At 44.0% G+C, this 21,967-nt stretch overlaps 1 protein-coding gene across 15 annotated transcripts in view; it reads right to left on the minus strand.

The window, feature by feature from the left end:
* The window catches only part of LOC148222069 (ran-binding protein 17-like), a 95,630-nt gene extending 74,554 nt beyond the window's left edge, over positions 1-21,076 (minus strand). For 6 of the 15 annotated variants that reach the window (XM_088173993.1, XM_088173995.1, XM_088173990.1 and 3 more), the window contains exons 1-4: positions 19,813-21,076; positions 17,379-17,440; positions 16,829-16,931; positions 15,056-15,167 (exon numbers count right to left, since the gene is read on the minus strand). In XM_088173993.1, coding sequence (XP_088030119.1) covers positions 15,056-15,167; positions 16,829-16,931; positions 17,379-17,387 — 224 coding nt within the window. In that variant the 5' untranslated portion in view covers positions 17,388-17,440; positions 19,813-21,076. The other 9 variants (XR_015807052.1, XR_015807051.1, XR_015807055.1 and 6 more) reach the window with 6 other exon arrangements.
* Between the last annotated feature and the right edge of the window lie 891 nt (positions 21,077-21,967).

Genomic DNA, 21,967 nt, shown 5'->3' on the forward strand with positions numbered 1-21,967 from the left:
CAGTGTGCCCAGTGTGCCCAGTGTGCCCAGTGTGCCCAGTGTCCCAGTGTCCCCATGTCCCCCTGTCCCCATGTGCCAGTCTCAGCAGGTTCCTGTCACTCTCAAGGTGTGCCAGCTCAGGCTCACAGTGCCAGGCCAATTAAAAGATGTTCCTCATTTCCTCCCTGTGTTTTCAGTTATCTGTCGTTTCCTACAGTAAGGAAAACCAGAGTAACAAATTGTCAAAATGAAAACTTCATGTATGAGGAGAAACAATAAACCAGATCAATTTCTGGGTTTATAAGCCCAAGATTAATCACAAATGAATATAATTAAGAACACCCAAATTACTCTTCACTAATGTCTTGTTTTCCACACTTACTCAGCTTCAAACAACAGCCCTCTCATGTACATTTTATATTAAAATCTTGTAAAGCCTCTACAGATGTTCTGAAAATTTATTTTTTTCAAAGAAAAGAGAAAATTATTTACCTGAAATTAACTGGAAGCCTTTAAGAACAACTCTTCTTAGTCTGAACGTGCAGATTCTCACCTAGCAGCACAATTAAGTATGTGTTTAACCTTTGAGGGGTTGAATTTGTGGTTTGTGTTATCCATGGACAGCCTCACAGTCTGGAATCCCACAAAGTTATGTTACTCAATGATTTATGTTTAGTTTGACTCCATCCCTGAGGAAAAGAAAGGTTTTTTTCTTCATATATTTCCTTCAAATATTCCAGAGTGTCGTACCACGTGAACTTTTCTGTATTTTTGAGAAAAAGCTATTCTTCCTCACACATTAAAATCTTTCTATGTCAAAAATTTGTTCATCATTTGAATATTTCTATAATAGAAATGTATTTTTTCGAACAGAGTGCATTATGAGCATTACAAAACTGTTAAAACTGTTTAAGTTATATATTCTAATTAGTTTGGCAGAGCTAATACAAATTATGTTTACAGACTAACAATAATAAAATTGAAGTACTAGTTAAATATGTAAAATAATTAAAGGAATCATTTTTAGCCTGGCATAATTAGCTAATCCACTTTACAAGCACTTATTAAAATGAATTTACATGTTATATTCCATAGGTAGTTACACAATAGTGTTTATACAGGAAAAATATAATGAACCAAACTCTTTGTATCCAGCTCTCCACAATTAAAACGAAGACTCCCCAAGTAATATCAATCTAGGAGAGACTAATTAAGTTTGGTTTGATAACCATTCATTTCTTCTATTGCCTCTGAGCAAATTGTTTATTAGAGAAAGTTATTTTACACAAATCAAATCAAACTGGGTAAACCATTATATTTGAGAGAAACCTTAGCCATCAGTCAATTAATCCATCATTTTCTCCAGACACTTTTGTTTAACGAGCAGATCATATTATCAACAATTTAGATATCCTATGATTCAATTATGACAGAAAATTTATTGACAGTTTCTCTAATACTTTTGTTATGAATAAATATTAAATGTTCTCCACTTTTGATGAGCAAACCAAATGCAATCGTGTTAAACCTGATAGGCAAAACCTGAGTGATACTTCCAAATGAAATGTTTTAAAAAATATTTTAAAACAAAATAATTTATATTATTAAAAAGAGCAATCAAACAGTTTCTGAGAAACGAGCCAATTATCTGGTTTTCACTGATTAAATGAGAACACATCTATGTAAGTATTGCCAAATCTTCATGAAGAGATTTAACACAAATAAGAATGAGTGGCTTCATGCAGCACTCTGCAATACACAAGGCATTATTATGTAAAAATATCATAAATTTAGAGACACTTCCTGCAACTACATGAGAGATCTGCCTAGAAGTTAATAGAAATATATTCTTCAAAGCTGAGAGCTGCAGAGATTTGCTGTGGTAACCATGTCTGTCACAAACCCAGCTGCTGGGATGTTTGTAATTGCAGCTTCTCAAACTCATGCCCAGCAACGGTGACTCCAGAACACTCAGAATCTCTCTTTGGAGAAATCCGAGCTCACTGAGCACTGACAAACCAATTCCTGCTGAAAGGACAAAGGGGAAGCTCCCTCCAAACCACGGAGATAATGGAACCCCACAACCTTCTACTGCTGCACTGCTATCATTACACTTCAAAGGCTTTTCCTTGAGCCAGGAAAGCTCCTTGTCCAGTGAGGGCAGCTGCAGGATTCCAGCTGCAGGATTCCAGCTGCAGGATTCCAGCTGCAGGACTCCAGCTGCAGGACTCCAGCTGCAGCAGGATTCCAGCTGCAGGAGGATTCCATCTGCAGGAGGATTCCAGCTGCAGGATTCCAGCTGCAGGAGGATTCCAGCTGCAGGATTCCAGCTGCAGGAGGATTCCAGCTGCAGCAGGGTTCCAGCCGCAGGAGGATTCCAGCTGCAGGATTCCAGCTGCAGGATTCCAGCTGCAGGATTCCAGCTGCAGGAGGGTTCCAGCTGCAGGATTCCAGCTGCAGGATTCCAGCTGCAGGATTCCAGCTGCAGTGCCCTGAGCCCACGAGAGAGGCACTCACAGCAAACCCAGACCAAAGCTCTGCCAGTTCTCCAGGTCTGGCACATTCTACTCGTGAGAAGCAGCATTTTGTGTCTAGACTCCATCTCAGCAACGTCCTTTGAGCATTTCTCAGCCTGGAATGCTCTTATTGTAGATATCCTAGTTAAAAATATTGTAATACACGTGTATTGGCAAACATCTATAAAATACAACAAAACAATATTTTACTCCCCTGTCCTTACCTCCTATTTGGACTGCTGAATAATGATGTGTTGTGGTTTACAGACATTGCCTCTACTTTCAGAACTGAAATGAAATGTGAATTCATGCCAAATGGAAGCCAAAGAAAGGTCAGATGTACTTTATTAAAAAGCCTGTGTTTCCAAAAGCCCTGGCAAAAGTGAATGCACATCAAGCTGCTCAGTGCCTCTCAGTAATTGAGTACTCTACCCTGATGGTTTCACTAGTCCCCATTAAGAACTCCAGAAGCTTTCATGCAAAAAAATATTGACTATCACTATTATTAAAACTGGAATTGTCAGGTACATAGCAGGACATCGACTTACGGAAATTTTTAAACAACTGACAGAAGTTTTAACACTGTCTGTTACCTTTTTCAGCAATCTCTGCCTGTAGACAGCCAAGCCCTAAGGAATCTGCTCTCCCAACCTCAACCCAAAGCTTTACAACCTCTTGCAAAAATCCAGCTAAACAGAACTGGCAGAACCAAAATGTCCCTACCTTATTAAAAGATGGAAGTTACCACATTTTGCTGTAATAGTCTAAGAACTCTAGAAGAGAAGAATCAAACATTGATGAAAGATGGCACAGACAGCACAAATTTAGAAGGGTGTGAGGGTTTGGATCCTTCTGAGGAGGCAAGAAAAAAGGATGGAGGATGTTGACACCTCTTAGTCACCATAACAAACCACGATGTCTTGTTCTCTTTCAGAACCCATCACTGAAATCTCACAGGAGTGTGAAGAGATGCTTCCCTCTCTGAATGTCCCGTGGTCAGGAGCCCTAAGTTCCATTTTCTAATATACATCTTTTTCTGTAGCTGGAGAAAGAACACCTTGGCTATATCCTGTGCATACTGGTGCTGTACTGTAGAGCCCCTGGGTCTGCCACAAGAGATTGCTAAATTCCCCAAATCGAAGTTCAGTGTGTTCTCTCATCTTTTAAAATGAAGCCATCATAAATCCTTCCACTATAGCTCCCAAAATTCCTGATGTATATTTGTGTGTCTGGAGAACTTCTGCCACATTTAGCAGCTGCCATCTGCTGATGCAGTTTTCCTTTTCTGCCTCTGTCCAGCACGGAGCCAACGTGTGCAGAGCTCTCCCCATGCCAGCACCTCTCCCCCAGAGCTGTAAATCCACCTCTGGAGCTGAAAGGTGCAGTGCAGTTCCCGTTTTTAAATGCTGAAATAAAAAACAAGGCCAATGTGGAACACAAAAAGTGTATGATTCATGAAATAAGGAAACAGTAACTCGATCATAACAAATATATTTGACCTTTAAAGCAGTAACAACAAACATTAAAAACACTCAAGCTTTCCTTTGCTGCCAAGTTTATTTTCCTCATAAGTTGTGCCCCATTATGCTACAATAATCCTTCATTACTCCAGCCCAATAATGCACAGTCTATCGTCTACCTATAGTTGTCTGGTGTCTATTTAGTTTTATAGCAAGCAAGCAATTTGAGAATATGGTAATAAAGCCTCAATCACAGTAATGATGTATGATGGGCTGTAATTTCTGTGTGCTAATGGTTTACAAACAGTATCCCAATGATGACGGGAATCTCATTGATTCATTACAGGAGTGCAATAATACCAAAATAACTTACTATAGATCACTGTTCACTCATGCACACACTGATAACAACCTCGATATATTTCTATATTCAGAGATACAGAAATAAAATTAGTATTAGTCTTCCCACATAAAAGTTCACACGGCACAAAACATTTTGTGTTGAGTTCCCTAAATCAATGTTTAAAGTTGAAATTACTGCATTGAACAGGTTCTTTGAAAAGCAACCCATTGATTTTAATCTGCTTGAAGCAATCAATTACTCCCTGTCCTCTTTATTCCAAACTGTAATGAAAACTAAACTGCGTTGTCTTGAAAACTAAATGTGAAGATGATCATAAACAGAATTTAAACTCCATGGATTATTCATATCTACCCATTTAGATTTGCCATTTCCATTATGAGTACATTTGCCATGAGCATTTAATGGACATCTAAAAGGGAATTCATTAAAGCAGGAGCTGTTGGCAGCACTTATGGGCTTCAGACTGCTTTATGTTTGCCTTTAATAGCTCACTATTATAAAAGTGATATATTGTGTTCATCCCATTAGTAGTTTGCAGAAAGGTCTGTAAGACATAACAAATCCTTTTGAGTATTGTCAGAACCAAAACTAAATCACAGGGTATTTTTTTTCAAGGTACCATTTTAGGTCATCTAAATTCTGATAATCTTAGCCCAGTAAGAATCTAACAGCCCTATGGACAGTTCAGTTCTTTTTCTGAATGAAACACATGAATTATTAATGCCCTCTCAAATGCACATATTTAAAAAATTTGCCACAACTGGTAAGGTTCAACATGCTTAAAAATGAAACGTATTTGTATGAAAATGCATACATGGATATGCATGAAAATGAAAAATGCATTTCTCAAAAATATTTCTGCCCCGTTTTGGGCCGAAGCAGAGCAAGGCAAGCAGGAATCTTGGTGCCACCAAGGCGTGTGTGTGGAAACTGCAGCAGCCCCAGCCTCGTGCTGGCCCTGCACAGGAACTCACTCATTGCCACCAGAGCAGCAGGAAAACCAAAGCAAGGCTGAAGAGCAGAAAAGTCACCCCGGCTTGGTGACACCAACGCCTCTGCACATCACTGAGAAATCCATGCACCTCCAGAAACAACTGCACAGCGTTCTCCATCCGAGGATCCGTGGTGGCAGCCTGCCTTTGGATTGCACTGATGGCTGGCAGCTAAATTCAATTAATAAGTAATTTTGAAGGAGAGGTTAAGAACTGATCAGGTAAAATCACACAACCTCCCTTTCAGCAGCGCTGGGCAGTGCACCCCACGATCCCAGGACACAAACACGGTGGTGGATAACTCACCCAGTGCCAACAAGAATTTTCTAACTCCTGGGATTTTACTGGGTTGTTCTTTTTTTTGACAGATGTACTTCTGAGGTACTATTTCGCATATTCTTTTCTCTTTGAATTAGACAAATATGCAATAAGCAATTTCATAACTAAGTTCAACTTGAATCATAAAAATAGCTGTAGTTTAATGTTAAAAAAATATTCACTCTGCTCTGAGCTCTGATGGTTAATTTACTTACTGCAAGGTCTGTTAAATTAATTCATTAAGTTACTTAAATAATGAGGATGCAAGGCCAATGTACAGCAACGAAACTGAGATATTTCAGATGAGTAAGTCATAAGTCAGCCTGGGCTGCTGGGGTTGTTTTTTTTCCCAAGTTGCCCTATTTGCTGCTTATCCCTTCCTGCTAAGTTGGCTTGGGAAGTGCAGCACAAGTGAAAAGCTGCAGCAGTTACAGGTTACTCAGAGAAGAGAATCTGCTCGAGGTGAAATACGTGAATTTTGAAACAAAGAACATAATCAGCATAAAAAATGCAGACAATCTAATAAATACAAAGTCATATTTAGTGATGTGGGCAGCAAACATGACCGGGGTCAGAACAACCAAGCCTGGCCACGAAAGGCAGAGCAGAGGCTGGAGAGCCACAGAGCAGAAGTGAAAGCTGAATCCAAAACAACTGCTGCAAGCACAAAGAGGAATTCTGGCAGGTGTCTCTTAGGTACAGCTGTACCAGAAAAAAATCACCAAGCAATGTAATAGTTCCTCAGTCCTGGGAAAACCTGAAAAGAACTTGCATTAAAATAAGATGCAAAATGCTGAAAGACTGATTCTCTCAACATTTACTGCCAAGCAGCAATCCCTAACTGCCCATTACTGAGCCAGGTGACCAAATTAACCAAAGGAGTGGCTATCACTCACATGCCAAGGAAATGCAACAGAAAATTAATTTACACAAGTACTTAAAAGTCAATTACTACTATGCATATTTTTCATCTAAAACAAAACCTAGCAAGAAGTCACTTCATTAGAGATGCAAACATCTCCACACGTGTGGAATTCCTGACAGGTGACTTAGACTAGCTCTGCAAATGAACTATGCACTGATTTCACAGGCAGTTTCATGTTCTGCCAGCAGAAACACTGGAATTGTTCCAAGAGCAAATCAGTGAGCCTCAAACTCAGCCTCATTCCTCCTCAAAACACACTTGTGATATTATCAGGAAAATCTTCTTCTTCTTGTCCTCTAAGCATGCAACAGGTTTTCATGTGGCTCAATTGCTCTACTAAACTGTCTGAAATGGAACTCTGAGAAAAATTCATCCCAATTGCAGCATTTTGTGACACACTGCACCACTATTTTACCAGCATTTGTTGTCACCACAGCTTCTCTGTCCTGCCACCAGCTCAGTTTGTTCTTGCTATTAGGAAAACAGTATTCTCTCTCACATCACAAATTATACTCACATCCAAATAACTCAATAATATATTTGCCAAACACTTAAATCACCAATAATTTGGAGTGGAAGTGGGATTAGATTTTAAGTCAGCAAGTGATGGAATCAATTCTGAAATGTTTAAATATTAGTTTACAAATATTGCTTATAGCCTAATAGCATCATAGACGTAACTTCACACAGATATTGGCTCTAGACAGTAATTATATCCTCAGCCTAATGTTGCACTTAATGGACATACACATTTCAGTGATAATTGCAATCCCTGAACATGATAATGTGCCTTTATTAGCAGCTACAAAATAAAGCTCAGCTACAGCCAAGTGAAGGACTGAACTGTGCTTATTATTTATTTTTAGTATTGTCTGATTGGTGTTATAAAATTCTAAAATAAAATAGCATGGCACTTAAACCAGTGCTGTAATTGCAAACATGTGAGTAAGGAATATCTCTGTAAAGATTCACAGGTTTATTTATCACGAGCAAGGAGTCCAAAGGTAAGGAGGGAGAGGCACAAAGGTGTGACAGAGCAGCAAATACACTGCACCTCAGGGGGAAAATAAAAAAAAGAGGTTTTTAAGGACTTCAGTGTTTTAAACATCATTGTAAGAGAAGGAGGAAGGCAGGAGTATATCATGTAAAATCTGAGAAGAGAGAAAGCAGGATAAGAATTCTCCAAGCAAATGCAGAAGGGAACGTGCTGTGCAGCCCAGGGAGAAAAGCATCGATTCACACATAAAACAACCACACAAAAAGTGATGGAATTGAGGACGTGTGAAATGAAGAACACTTTACAACTCAGCCTGGTGAGGAACCCGGTGTTGATGATTCCACAAAGTTCTGAGGGTCTGGCCCTGTCCTGGTACAGAATTTCCAGGTAATGGAGAAACTCAGTAAAGAGATTTCCAAAAGCAGTTAAAGGACAAACATCATGATTTAAAGTTTGCCAAGGATTTGTTCCTAAGAACTATTTATTTTGACTTCTGTGCTAGCACTTCCCTTCTATTTAATTCAGCACGGGCTGTTCCGTGAATTTGGATTTTTCAGTGGATTTGGATTTTTCAGTGAATTTGGATTTTTCAGTGGATTTGGGTGGTTCAGTGAATTTGGATTTTTCAGTGAATTTGAGTTGTTCAGTGGATTTGGGTGGCTCATGACCAGCAGCACTCAGTGTTTCCTGCCCCCTGCAGCCGGGAAAGCAGGAAAGCAGAGCCCTGTGGGTGCTGGATCCCCGTGGGTGCTCTGGATCCCCGTGGGTGCTCTGGATCCCCGTGGGTGCTCTGGATCCCCGTGGGTGCCCTGGATCCCCGTGGGTGCCCTGCAGCCCCGTGGGTGCTCTGGATGCCCGTGTGTTCTGGATCCCCGTGGGTGCCCTGGAGCCCCGTGGGTGCCCTGGATCCCCATGGGTGCCCTGGATCCCCATGGGTGCCCTGGATCCCCGTGGGTGCCCTGCAGCCCCGTGGGTGCCCTGGAGCCCCGTGGGTGCCCTGCAGCCCCGTGGGTGCCCTGGAGCCCCGTGGGTGCCCTGGATCCCCGTAGGTGCCCTGGATCCCCGTGGGTGCCCTGGATCCCCGTGGGTGCCCTGCAGCCCCGTGGGTACCCTGGAGCCCCGTGGGTACCCTGCAGCCCCGTGGGTACCCTGGAGCCCCGTGGGTGCCCTGGATGCCCGTGTGTTCTGGATCCCCGTGGGTGCCCTGCAGCCCCGTGGGTGCCCTGCAGCCCCATGGGTGCCCTGCAGCCCCGTGGGTGCCCTGGATCCCCGTGGGTGCCCTGGATCCCCGTGGGTGCCCTGGATCCCCGTGGGTGCCCTGCAGCCCCGGAGCGGGGCTGCGCTGCCCTGCTGCACTCCCGGGTGCCCCGGGGAGGGAACTGAGCAGCAGCTCCGGAGCCTCCCGCACCCACAGCCCCGAGTCACCCCTCCTGGGCAAACTGCAGGGAGAGTGGATGAGAGCAGCGTGGGAAAACAGAGTAAAAATGAGATTTGGTCCTGTGAAGGGAAAAATACCAGTGACAATATTTTTCTTCTGAAACAACTGGTTTTTATTCTTCTTAGAATATGCCACAGAAATAAGTTGCGTCCAATTCTCACTGTGATATTTCCTTAACAAACTCTAAATGTTAAACTTAAATGAGAGGCATTTCATGCAATCTGAAATATATTCAGTTCAATTAAAAATAATTGATGCATAGTGAAATAATTCCTCCCAAAGCTGCTGTAAGATCTTCAAAAAATAAAGCTACTTAATAATTTTCATCTCCTACAGGCTAGAGAGAAGCATTATTGCATATTAAAAATTGGAGTGTGGTTTTCCCAGAGGTAAAAGAAAGTTATTAAAACAACCTATTTATTGTTGATATAACTATCCATTTGTGCTACACAAAAAGTAACAATTTCAGTACATTAAAAGAAAAGCTAATTAAGGCATAATTAGTATTTTCTATGTTTTGATAATTAAGGGTTAGTTGGCTATTTCTTTTCAAATTTCTATTTGAGGTAACCCCAACCATGTCTTTAATGAGCAGCTAACACTATTGAATCCCTGATGGCTGAGGAGTTTAGTGACCACTACTACATTACTTTCATTTATCACTGCCTCTTTACGTATAAATTAAAGTAGCCCTGTAGCTATGTTGATCTACTTTATATCAATTTCTTCATCCATATCAGCTGAATATGTATGGCATTAACCTCATTTACTAGTTTGGAAAAGCTGAATTAAAATGAGATCTAATTTCTAGTGCACAGAACAATTTCAAAACTGCCTGCTAATTCCCAGCACCTGTCAGTGCTGGATCTTCACCTCGTGGTAATGAAATAAAACAGTGTATGTATTTTACAGCCAGGAAAGGATAATCATTCATAAGGGTTAAGACATCATTAATCATGGAGATGCCAGGCCCAGAGCTCCTGCCCTGCACCCACAGGGATCCCTCTGCAGAGCTCTGCTCGCTATTGCACGGGGGAAAGCTGGCACACTCTGCACCATAAATGCATTTCTCTTTTCTGCTAGGTCATGCTCTGTGGCTGCAGGCAATGTAATCAAAGAGACCCGCACGTACTGAAGAAATCTCCAAGTCACAAGTGAAGAGAGCAGTCCTTCCAGGAGAGGGGACCAGCCTGTGCTCGGTGCTCAGGTGACACCTGGCTGTGCACACCTTGCACACCTCTGGCCTTCAGCTGCTGCAAACACAACCCAGCAAGACAAGAACCTCCTTCCTCCCCTCTAAACACACTCCAGTCCAAAGCATAAACCCTTGAGATACTTTTTTAGGATGATGCAGATGTGCCAAGTGTAAAGCCCAGGTTCCCAGCCCGTGTGACCAACACCCCTCTGGTGTCTCTCCCTGTGTCCCTGAGGCTGTTCCCAGAAACCCTGAGCCAGGATTTCCCCTCCAGCTCTCCCACCACGCTCCCCCATCACTGCTATTAAAAGCTGGGACAAATAAAAAGCACGGCTTGCTGGAACACCCCAATGCCAGGGATCTGCACTTCCAGAGGGTTCCCTCAAACTGCGGCACCCGGGATGGATTCAGCACCCCGGGACTCCTCCGAGCTCATCCCGGGCTGCCGCCGGCTGAGGCAGCGCCAGCAGGGAACCACGGTGTACCCGGTCACAGCAAAGAGCCTCCCCGAGTGCATTTTAATAAAAATACTCCTTCGAACTGGCAGAACAAACACGGCCCTTGCACACAGAGCTGCCTGATGGAATGGCGGTGACATTTACAGACAGACATTCACACGCATGTAGAGACACGTACAGACATTCACACACATTCACACACATGTACAGACATTCACAGGCATTCACACACATGTACAGACATTCACACACATTCACAGACATTCACACGCATGTACAGACATTCACACACATGTACAGACATTTACACACATTCACAGACATTCACACACATTCACAGATCGCCGTTCTCCCCCCGCCCAATTCCGGTCCAGCAGCGCCGCGCGCTGGGCTCGGCTTGGCGGTACCGGGAACAGAACGGGAACATCACCGAGACATCCCCTGGAAACTGCCCTGGGCTCGGTGACACCGGGAACAGAACGGGAACATCACCGAGACATCCCCTGGAAACTGCCCTGGGCTCGGTGACACCGGGAACAGAACGGGAACATCACCGAGACATCCCCTGGAAACTGCCCTGGGCTCGGCGGGACCGGGAACAGAACGGGAACATCACCGAGACATCCCCTGGAAACTGCCCTGGGCTCGGCGGGACCGGGAACAGAACGGGAACATCACCGAGACATCCCCTGGAAACTGCCCTGGGCTCGGCGGGACCGGGAACAGAACGGGAACATCACCGAGACATCCCCTGGAAACTGCCCTGGGCTCGGCGGGACCGGGAACAGAACGGGAACATCACCGAGACATCCCCTGGAAACTGCCCTGGGCTCGGTGACACCGGGAACACAACGGGAACATCACCGAGACATCCCCTGGAAACCACGGCAACCTCCTCATGGGCTCCTTCCTCACTGCACTGTCCACCGAATTATTCTGCTTTCAGTCACAACATATTTCACGGCTAAAAGCGTTCCCACAGAAAAAATAGATGCAAAGGAACTAACAATTTCTGTCTCTACGCTTGTATTTTTCAAGAACACGCTTCCAGAATAACTCTTAATGCAATTTTGTGAGAACAATCTTCAACCAAAGCAATCTCTTTTTTACAACCACTGTGCCAGTGTCCACGTGGAAACTGAGCTGTTACAAGTATCAGAACTCCGAGTATGAAGTCACCTTAAACTTGTTTCAAGTTAACGATTCTAGGTGAGCTGAAGAAACGTCAGTAGTCACCTTCGCTCAGTTGTAATTCCTTTGATACATTAATCGGAGATTTGCTGGTTTTACTGACCCTTGGCAATATCTTATGGCCAGTTAGGGGCAGTGGCAGCCAAGCCCTGCCCATCCCTCGGGCTGCTGATCCAGCAGGATCAGGAGCTGTCCCGGGAGAATCGGGAATACCTGCACCGTCAGCTGCTCCAGGGAAGGCTGCACACCTCTCCTGTTGCTGTTTCCCCCTCCAAGGGCAAATGTGCTTTTCCAGACAACTCTCTTCCTCCTACCCTGCCAGCATCCAAACCAGCAATCCACCACAAAACGGGACACTCTGAAAACAAAGTCATGCCAGCATTAGAACAAAATCGGTACTGATAGACAACTGACAGACCAGTACTAACAGTCCCGTACAGCACCAGAGCATCCAGTGCAGTATGCAACAGAAATTCAATATGTATATATTCATTCAAAGGTCTGTTTGTTCCAAAAACATTATTTTGGTGCATTATTTTTGTACTGGAATGGTTATGGCACCAGAAGTGTATTACAGCATCGTGGAAGAAATCTCCAAGGTTTTGCTCTCCTTCCTCAGACAGCAAGCCCCAGTGGGCTGGTTAATAAAAATGCATTCATTTAACTAGCCACTTCTCTTTTTCTGTAATTAGTTTGCTTTTATTACACGCACATGCTTAAGAATATGAGTTAATTAATGATCAAAATTTGTATGTTTATATAGAAGACTTGTTCTACATTTTCATTAAACTCTTCACCATTCTCTAACCATTTTCTGTTTGTCTGTATGCAAGCATATGAGCAAACAAAATCATTACAACAGGGCTGAAGCATACAAAGCTTCCATTATCCATTCTGTAAATAAAACCATCCAAGCAATCCTGGATATTTATATAATTGTGTATTAACTTAGTAATGTGATGTATGTCTGACTTTTCTGCTTCCAGGAGTCAGTGTGTTTACTGGCAGTGTGCAGAGCTGCCAGCAGGACCCGTATGTGAGGATTTACAGCCGTGGGAGCAGCGTGCCCTCTGCTGCTCTCTGAGCTGCTACAGCAGCACAGGCACAGCGGCCACAGGGCTGCCAGAGCTGCAGGGAGCACACGAGCAACCCAGCCTGCCTGCCTGGAGACCTTCAATGGGCACCCAGAGCTGCCAGAGCTGCAGGGAGCACACCAGCAACCCAGCCTGCCTGCCTGGAGACCTGCACAGGGCACCCAGGGCTGCCCAGAGCTGCAGGGAGCACACCAGCAACCCAGCCTGCCTGCCTGGACACCTGCACAGGGCACCAAAACAGGGAGCCCACGAGCCCTCACACCCAGCTTTGGCTGGATGGACGTGGGCATTCCAGACCATGGGCATCCACCCACACAGAGGAGGGGCTGCTGCACCAGGCCTGCTAGAACAGAGCAAAAACTTGACTGCAAACTGAAGGATATTGCTAGGTAATGCAGTCAAACCTTTGGGAAAAAAATAAAGTCACTTTGAAAGTGCATTTGCAATGAACTCTAGGGGTGAAGAGTGGGGCTGGAATTTGGGAACATCCCTGGAGTGGTTCCTCAGCAGGAGAGCCTGGCACAGCTCCTCCTGTCCCAGCCTGGCTCCACAGGAGCACGTGCCATGGGTAAAGGCAGGGTATGAAATATGATTTATCACCAGTTTGCCTCATGTCCACTGATGGGGTGGGGGAAGAACAGAAACAATGAACCAACACAAAACCGTTTTCTTAAATTTATCCTACGGTGTTTCACCACATCCTTTCAGTACAGGTTATTTCTTTCTGTTCTGCTCTCCAATAAATCAGTTGGAAACGTTAGCCAGCATTTTCCTCATTAATTAACCATTTAACCCTCCCCATACAGGGCAGGGGCAGAGCCAGGCTTGTGGTCACTCACAGCACATTGCTGAGCTGGCCAAGGGTCAGCTTGGACATTTCTCCTACTGATGGCAGAGCTCCAGGTGATTAAATAGAAATAATGCACTGCCATTTCTGCCTGCTGCTCCACCCACACACAAATGCTTCCTGCAGCTCTCTCTGAGGATGGATACAAGAATCTTGGGCTACAATCTCCTACCCAAGGCCTGAGAGCACACTGAGCACGGATGGGGCACTCACAGCCCCATCAGGCAGGAGAGCAGGTGAAACAGAAACCTCAACATCAGATAAAGGGAAAAGAGTAATTGCAATGCTATAATAAAAATAATATCAGGAATAAAAGAATAAAAATAAAAATAGCATTATAATAGTAAAAAGAAATTACAGATCAGAATGACAACTACTGTAGGACTACACTGCCTTTGAAGTGCCATCAGCAGGAATTTTGCTCATGAAAATACCTGGAGCACCAGTACACTTCTACTGGGTACCTCGTTCCCTAGCATTAGAGAAGTCCACCACATTTTAAAATAACAAATCATCTTTGACAACTGAAAGGAACACACTGCTTTAATGGAAAAGGAATTCAGTATTGTGCAGTAAGTGAGTAAGTGAGAAAGTTGAAGTACATTTCCAACCTGAAGAGGTAAAAATATTCTGGAGATTGGGACTGTCCACCAGGAAGCAAGGAGTGCTACACAAGTGAAGCCAAACCTCAGTCACTGTCACAATTCTTGCTAAAGATTTGCTTGAGGCTCCAACAGAATTCTTTCTCAAGATCAATTGATCTCATCTTACTGACATTCTCTTTATAATATCTACATTATGACTGTCCCCTACAGTTAAGGTGAATTAACTGCTGCTTCTTCAAAAATGCATCTTACTTTTCCCTCTTCTGTATTTAAAATGCAGAAAAGCCAAGTAATGTGAGAAATACAGTGGAAACCACATAAATGAATAACTGTCAAAAGAACAGAACTATTAAAAGAATAAATCTTGTGTACCCAGCTGTGAAATATAACACAATATAGCAGAACCCAGCTAAATGTTTGAAATAAAAAATTGAAATGCAAAGTAACCTAAAATTGCTTAATGAACATAGCTGTTAAAATATTAACCCCTTGCATGCCAATGCTTTGAAGCACCCACAGTGGGAAGGCTGATGGATGAACATCACATTAAGTGGTTCCCTCTCTCCATGCAGGCATTTTCCCCCAGCTGAGCTCGAGAGCTTTCATGGGTGAGGTACTGGCAGGTTCCTCTCAGCACAGACCGAGTTCCAGTGTTGTGTTGACAACAAGAATTTACCTTTGAGCTGAAGCTGGGCTCTCACACTGATCCAAGAACCACAGAATTGCCAGTTCTTCATTTTTATCCTGGGGTAACTGGGCAGCCATCAAAGGGGTCTTCCGGAAAACTCCTAAAGAAACAAAGAAACATTTTCAGGAAGAATTCTCAAATTACAGTGCATTGTCAAGCCAACCTCTTCAGGAGCCCATCAGCTATTTCTGTTCACCCGAGTTTAAGGTTCTCCTAAGATTTTGTTTTGTTTAGATGCTAATTACTCTAATTGACCATGATTAAACATAAGCATCAACATAATGTTTTTCTAATTACTTTGTCATTTGAAATTTCCTCAGATGTGTGTGTTATACTGCGGTGAATTTGTAAAAAGTTTTGAAGGTTTTTTGTTTTTTTTTTCTTAGAGTATTCCTTCCATACTGAAAGAAACAGAAATTTGAGAACCAGAGGTCTCAGACTGCAAGTGCAGAAGAGCAGTTTGGGCTCCCTGGACACTGAAGCTCTTAAAAAGCAATTTACATATGCAGCACATAATGCAGTGTCAGCCTCACTCCCCCCACTTCTGTCTGCCCTCAAACATCCGAGCCTATGCTTTTTCTGACCTAAATCCTTACCTGGTAAATATTTCCATATTATCGGGATTGAGTTCAAAGAATCAATTTCAATCTGTGTCAGCCAAGAAAATTTAATTAATTTTTTAAAAGGAAAATTCCTTTATTTAACCTCACGAGTTCTTCTGCTATCTATTCATTGAGATCAAAATTCCCTAGCAGATCAAAAAATTAATTCTCACCTTTTGTCACGTCTGATATATACAGTCACTGGGTTAGAAGTCAGTAGCTACTTCATCTGTAAACCTGTATATTAAAACCTTTCGCTTCTAATAAAAACACAGTGGAAGATTGCTAACACCACAGAGCCCCAGGGTAGATTAGGAAAGCAAGAAACAAAGGAGAAAATGTAAAGCTTTTTATCCACTTGTAAGTTGCATGTCTTTTTTCACGTGTGAGCTAGTGGATGGGAAAGAACAGGATCAAACATGCACAAGGATGAAGAAAGTTCTTGCCACAAGAAATTCACAATAATCCCCAGCTCACTGCAAAGGGAGGACTCTAGTATGCACATTTTTAAATCTAGAGCCTTCTTTTTTATTCCAAGCTCTAGTCTAAAAATAAGGCTAAATTTCCATTTGCTGACCAGCAGCTCCCCTGCACTTCTTCACCCACAATAATTAATGTAAGGGAAGTACTGAGGAAACAGCAAGCAGAACTCACCAGCACTGGCATTGTGGAACACACAAATGAAAGCTCTTCACCCCCTCCTGCCGAGGCTCTGGAGAGTTTAAGACTCAATTACCCCAAAATGTGGGGGAGGATGAGGGAACTGCTCAAGGAGAAAAACACCTTGGCCTGGTTTGACACTGCTGCCTTAGCACGAGATTGTGTCTTTGTTCTTGGTTGCCCCTAGTTCAATAAAATAATTCTTTTAGCAAATACTGAGATGGCAGGGCCCAGCAAAATTGAGATATAATTAAATTAAGAAAAAACATAACAAAAGAAGACAAGGTCAGAATTTAGACAGTCCAACCTTTATGGCAAAACACGGATGGCAGAGATGGACAGACTGCAGGAGAGATGTGGAAAAAAAGACTGGAATTATTGTCTTTGGTCATTGGAGCTTAACTGGGTACCAATCGATACAAGCACAGAATTCATGAGGTCAGAAAAAACGAAGGGGCAATTATGTGAGCAGTTTAGGTTCAATAGTGAAAAGCCTCACCTCCTTCAAAAGAGCACACGAGCAGCAGAATGTCCTTCAGAGAGGTGCCATGAAATGAGGCAGCTCTTCCACAGGGCTTTGCTGAAGGTCTTGAATAATCAACCTAAGAAAAGTAAGGACAGAATAAACAATGTTCCTTCCTTGCTACCACTAGATGCATGTTTGGCAGATTAATTATTTGACACCAGAAATAAAAATTATGGCCCAGCACTAAAAGCAGGTCTCATCAGGTTCCTGACTTGTCTCATTTTTTTCCTTCAAGGTTGTTCCTCTTTCTGGATGGACAGGTGTGAGCACTTCCTCAGGTTAGGATGTGGCAAAAGAAAGGCAAGAGCAGAAACACAAGTGGTTGCTCACTTTGCTCTCTGAGTGACTGTGATGACAGAACTGATGTGTGTGGTGCTGATGAGTGCCTGCACTAAGACTTCCCCGTGTCTGTGGCTTTTTTGTCAGAGAAGAAAGGTGTTTCAATCCCTTCATGGCCAAGAAATATTTCCCATGGAAGGCTTTTCCAGCAGCCCCTGCAGAAGGAAAAACAAGCCACGCTTACCAGCTCCATTTCCTGAGTCAGCTCTGGAGAACTTTTCCTGTTACACGAGGATCCACAATGCCCTGTGGGGACAAAGACAGGACTGCTCAGACATCAGACCCTGGAGTCACCATTTCCCAGCAATAGAATCAGATCATATTTCATATTTTCCAACATTTCTAGAATGAAGAGGGATTTTTAGGCTGAGACTTCCTAAGCTGTTTAGAAGGATTTCATGCCAAATTCTATGAACGTGGATGGAACTGGATCTTCAGACTCCCTGATTATCTCTGAAAAAAACCTCTCATCATAAATGTTAAGAATTGCCTGATAACAAAAACCCATCTGAAAACAGACTCCAAGGAACTGCAGCCTAGAAATTCACTCCTACACTTTTCTCAGAGGTTTCAGAGGTTCAGTATTCTAGCACTTGTAAGGCCAGCTGCATGAAATTCAAACCATAAGAAAAAATTGTGCATGGATGATAAAGACCAGAGGGTACTCTCAAAAATACATGCTAACTATCAAAAAAATGCATTTTCTTCTCTCCACAGTAGTTTGCAAAGCTGAATGATAGATTCCATCACTGAGAACTTGTGTCTAAAAAGTGATGCAGGGGGTGTTCAATATTCCATGTGAGGTTACAATCTCATCATCAGGGCTTAAGATCCTTGGAATGTTTCAAAATCAGACACAATGCAGAATTGTGCAATTAATTAATAAAATTTCACTATCTTCATTCAGCTATGCCAAAGCTTTTACAGAACAATTAAATCTGTTCCTTGTTAAAACAACTAAAACCAACTGCCTCAAAATCAATTCTGCCTTGCCATTTAATCTGGGCAAGATCTCTGTGTACTTTGCAGCTGCAGTTTGGAGCCTCAGCTCCCCTGGTGTCCAAAACACCAAGTCATCCTTGTCAGCATTTGCCTGCTCTTTGTTGCAATCACTCTCTTTTTCACAGCTCTGAGGATCAGAATGATGTAACGATGCAGTGATGTAACGATGCAGTGATGTAACGATGCAGTGATGTAACGATGCAGTGATGAAATGATGCAGTGATGTAACGATGCAGTGATGAAATGATGCAGTGATGAAATGATGCAGTGATGTAACGATGCAGTGATGAAATGATGCAGTGATGAAATGATGCAGTGATGTAACGATGCAGTGATGTAATGATGCAGTGATGTAATGATGCAGTGATGAAAGATCTGCTCTCTACCAAGGCCTGGCTTCCCCTGTCCCTGCTCTGCCATTGCCCCAAAGCAATGAGGAGAGCTCAGGGGGCTCAGGCAGAGCTGACACTGCTGCCCTGGCTGCTCTCACATTCCCCATCCTGAGAACACTCCACTGCAATGCTCCTCACATCACACACGTGCAGGAAAGGAAAATGCACCCTCCCTTTTCCAAGGTGGGAAACGCTGTGTGCTGAGGTATGAAGGAGCTGGGAAAAGACCTGCAGACCTGGCTGCTAATCCCTTTCCCAATATTAAATCACATTCAAACTCACACTGGATGAATCTCAATCTGGAATGCTAATATATATATATTTGAAACGACCATATACTAATTATTACATATATTAGTATTGTTTAGGGATTATTTCTTCAATTTTTATATAAAATTTAATTCACTAGATCTATGGCTTAATTTTCTTTTCTGCAGAAATTCTTAATTTAACTAAAGAAATCTCTTAAGAAGCTGTATTTTGTATTTAAATCACTGTTTTTAATGAACTGCACTCTGAAGAGTCACACTGCAATCATTTTAATAATAAATGCAAACTCCAATTACAGTACATTCATAAAAATAACTGCAAAATGGTGGAGAATTGTACTTGAGTTTGTTTTTAATAAACAGGTTATTGCAACTTATCTTTTATTAGACATTCCCAAAGTAACTCAAAAAGTACATTAACTTGAACAGTGTTACAAACAAAGTAAGACTGAAAAACAGATGAGAACCTCACTGGAAGAAGGAGGAACTCTTAACTTTGGACTTCCTTGCCGAGTTCCCAGGATCACCAGCACATACACACATCCTGCATTAAATTGTCAAATAGCTAAAATTTCCCACTGCTTTTTCTCATCACAAGTTGAGAAAGAGAATTAACCTTCACACACATGTATCAGAAACGTGTTTCTGTGGGAGCTGAAGAAAAATGAAGGCATTAAACAGAATGGTTTGACAAACAGGGGCTGCTATTTTACAGCCACACTATAAAGGAGTGCTCCAAGAAAGAAAATCAAGAAAAAGCCACGACAGCACCGTGAATTCTGTGAGCATCAAACCCACCCTGGTCCTTCCCCATGGGACAATCTTCTTCAAGCAAAGCACTTCACACTTTTTCCACCTCAGTATCAAACCAAGGAGCACAACATGCCAATAACTATAAATGGACAAAAACAAACAAACAAAAAAAAAATGGCAGAAGTGAAGACTTGTTTCTTACCTCCATATTTTTTTTTTCCATCAGCAATAATGTCTCTGAAGATGAGCTGGCTTTTTCAGTACATCGAGCCATCCTAATTTTGTCATTTTAGAAATGACATGAATAGGAGCTTGATGACAAAAAGAACCAGTTTAGGTCAAGAAGCTACATAGTTCAGAATGTAATTTCCTGTAATGAAGCATTTTAAGATTAGCAACACAAGTTTTCAATAAAGAATATGAGCTAAACAGTTCTAACAGAACCTTCAGCCATGGAATTTTTTTAAAGAATTCTTATGGTTAGTACAATGATTACCATTAAAACATTAGAGGTAAACATTTAGTAACACGAAGTTTTTGCATACACAGTCATTACTCCAGGACACGTGACAGCAATATTTGAATTCACAGACCACTGGCAGGTAAAACAGCAATTATTCATTCTGGTCCCATACACTGGGCACTGATTATTTCACTATGGAACAGCAGCTCTGACAGCCAACTATATCCAAGTTTTTACAGGCAACCCTATGAAAGTTCTCAATTCAATCTTCATCATCCCACCGGGTAATGGACTTCGCAGTGGTACAAACTCTGCTCTAACTAGCTTCAGACACATTAGCAACAGCTGAAAGGTGATTCCTAAGAAAGCAATTGTGGCAGCAGAGCTGGTGCAGCAGTCAGACAGATGCTGGCTGCTTTAAATGAGTTGGGAATAGAAACAGACCTGAACAAGAAATGGCATTTTTGATCACAAAGAATGGGAACTTTTTCTAAGAAACAGATTTATATCCTAATGGAAAACATTAGATACTAATTTTTTTCCCCATACTTGTCACATTTTCATAACACTCAAGAATAAGCTGAACAAAATTCCATGGGTAGTTCTAGCCCCACCTCTGCAGCTCCCTGAAGTCCTGGGCATCTCTGCTAGCAGCCTGCCAAAGTACAAAACCAGCAATGCTGGAGGCCCAGCTCTGCAGCAGCCCACCAGGCAGGCAGGGAGCCAAGCAAGGCAGGAAAACAGGGAGGTTCCTCATCTAAGCTTTGCTGACACGGAAAAATTCCCACAAACGTTTTGCTTTTAATCAACACTTGCTGACTGAAAACTCTTTACCAAGAAAGTTCAACCAGCTCTACCCAAAAGCAACTTGACAGGCATAACTCCTGAATTGTCACAGCTGAGGGGGAAAAAAATTAAAATTCAGTGGTCCTTTCATGTGCCATGCTTTGTACTCCGGTATTTAAATGAATGCCAGAATGGCCTCGCTGGCGCTGCCGGAGCCCGGCTGCCAGCCCTGAGCCACGAGCGATGCCGGGCACGCTCCGACACCGCCCGGAGCCCTTCCCGCCCCCTTCCTTCCTTCCTTCCTTCCTTCCCCTCCTTCCAGCGCCTGATGTTCATCTCGGACAAGTTCTGCAGCGGGGCTGCCTCTGCTTTTCGGGGAAGAAGCGGCTCAGGAGCGCAGCGCAGCCTTCAGAGAGCAGCGGAGGCTGCTTCACCCCGGTCCCAGCGCGGCTGCCGGGAGCGGGGAGATGATGGGAGCGGGGAGATGATGGGAGCGGGGAGATGATGGGAGCGGGGAGATGGGAGCAGACATGGGAGCAGGGCGGTGGGAGCACAGGAGCGCCGCGGGTCCCGGCCCCGCTTCGCCGGTCCCGCACTGCATCCCGGCCCCACGCGTGTCCTGGCCCCGCAGCACAGCCGGACCCCACCCCGGGGCTCGGCTCCGCTGGCCCCGGCCCCTCCACAGCCCCTTGGCCAGGGCGGTTCCCGGGCACCTGCGGCTCTCGGCCCGGCCTGAGCATCCCCCGGCCCCGCAGCACCTGAGCACCGCGGAGCCGGCACCGCCCTCCCTCCTCCCCCGAGCTCCGGCACGGCCCCACGAGCGGTCCCGCCCCGCACGGCCCCGCACGGCCCCGAACCGCCCCGCATGGCCCCGAACCGCCCCGCATGGCCCCGAACCGCCCCGCATGGCCCCGCATGGCCCCGAACCGCCCCGCATGGCCCAGCGACCGGCCGAGCTCCTGCCGGGCGCACCCACCTGGACGCGCAGCGCATCCCCCGGAGCGGTTCATCCCCCGGGCTGTGCATCCCCCGGGCTGTGCATCCCCCGGAGCGGTTCATCCCCCCGGGCTGTGCATCCCCCGGAGCGGTTCATCCCCCGGGCTGAGCA

Source organism: Sturnus vulgaris, chromosome 15 (genome assembly GCF_052056855.1).
Source record: "Sturnus vulgaris isolate bStuVul1 chromosome 15, bStuVul1.hap1, whole genome shotgun sequence".
NCBI classification, from domain to species: domain Eukaryota; kingdom Metazoa; phylum Chordata; class Aves; order Passeriformes; family Sturnidae; genus Sturnus; species Sturnus vulgaris.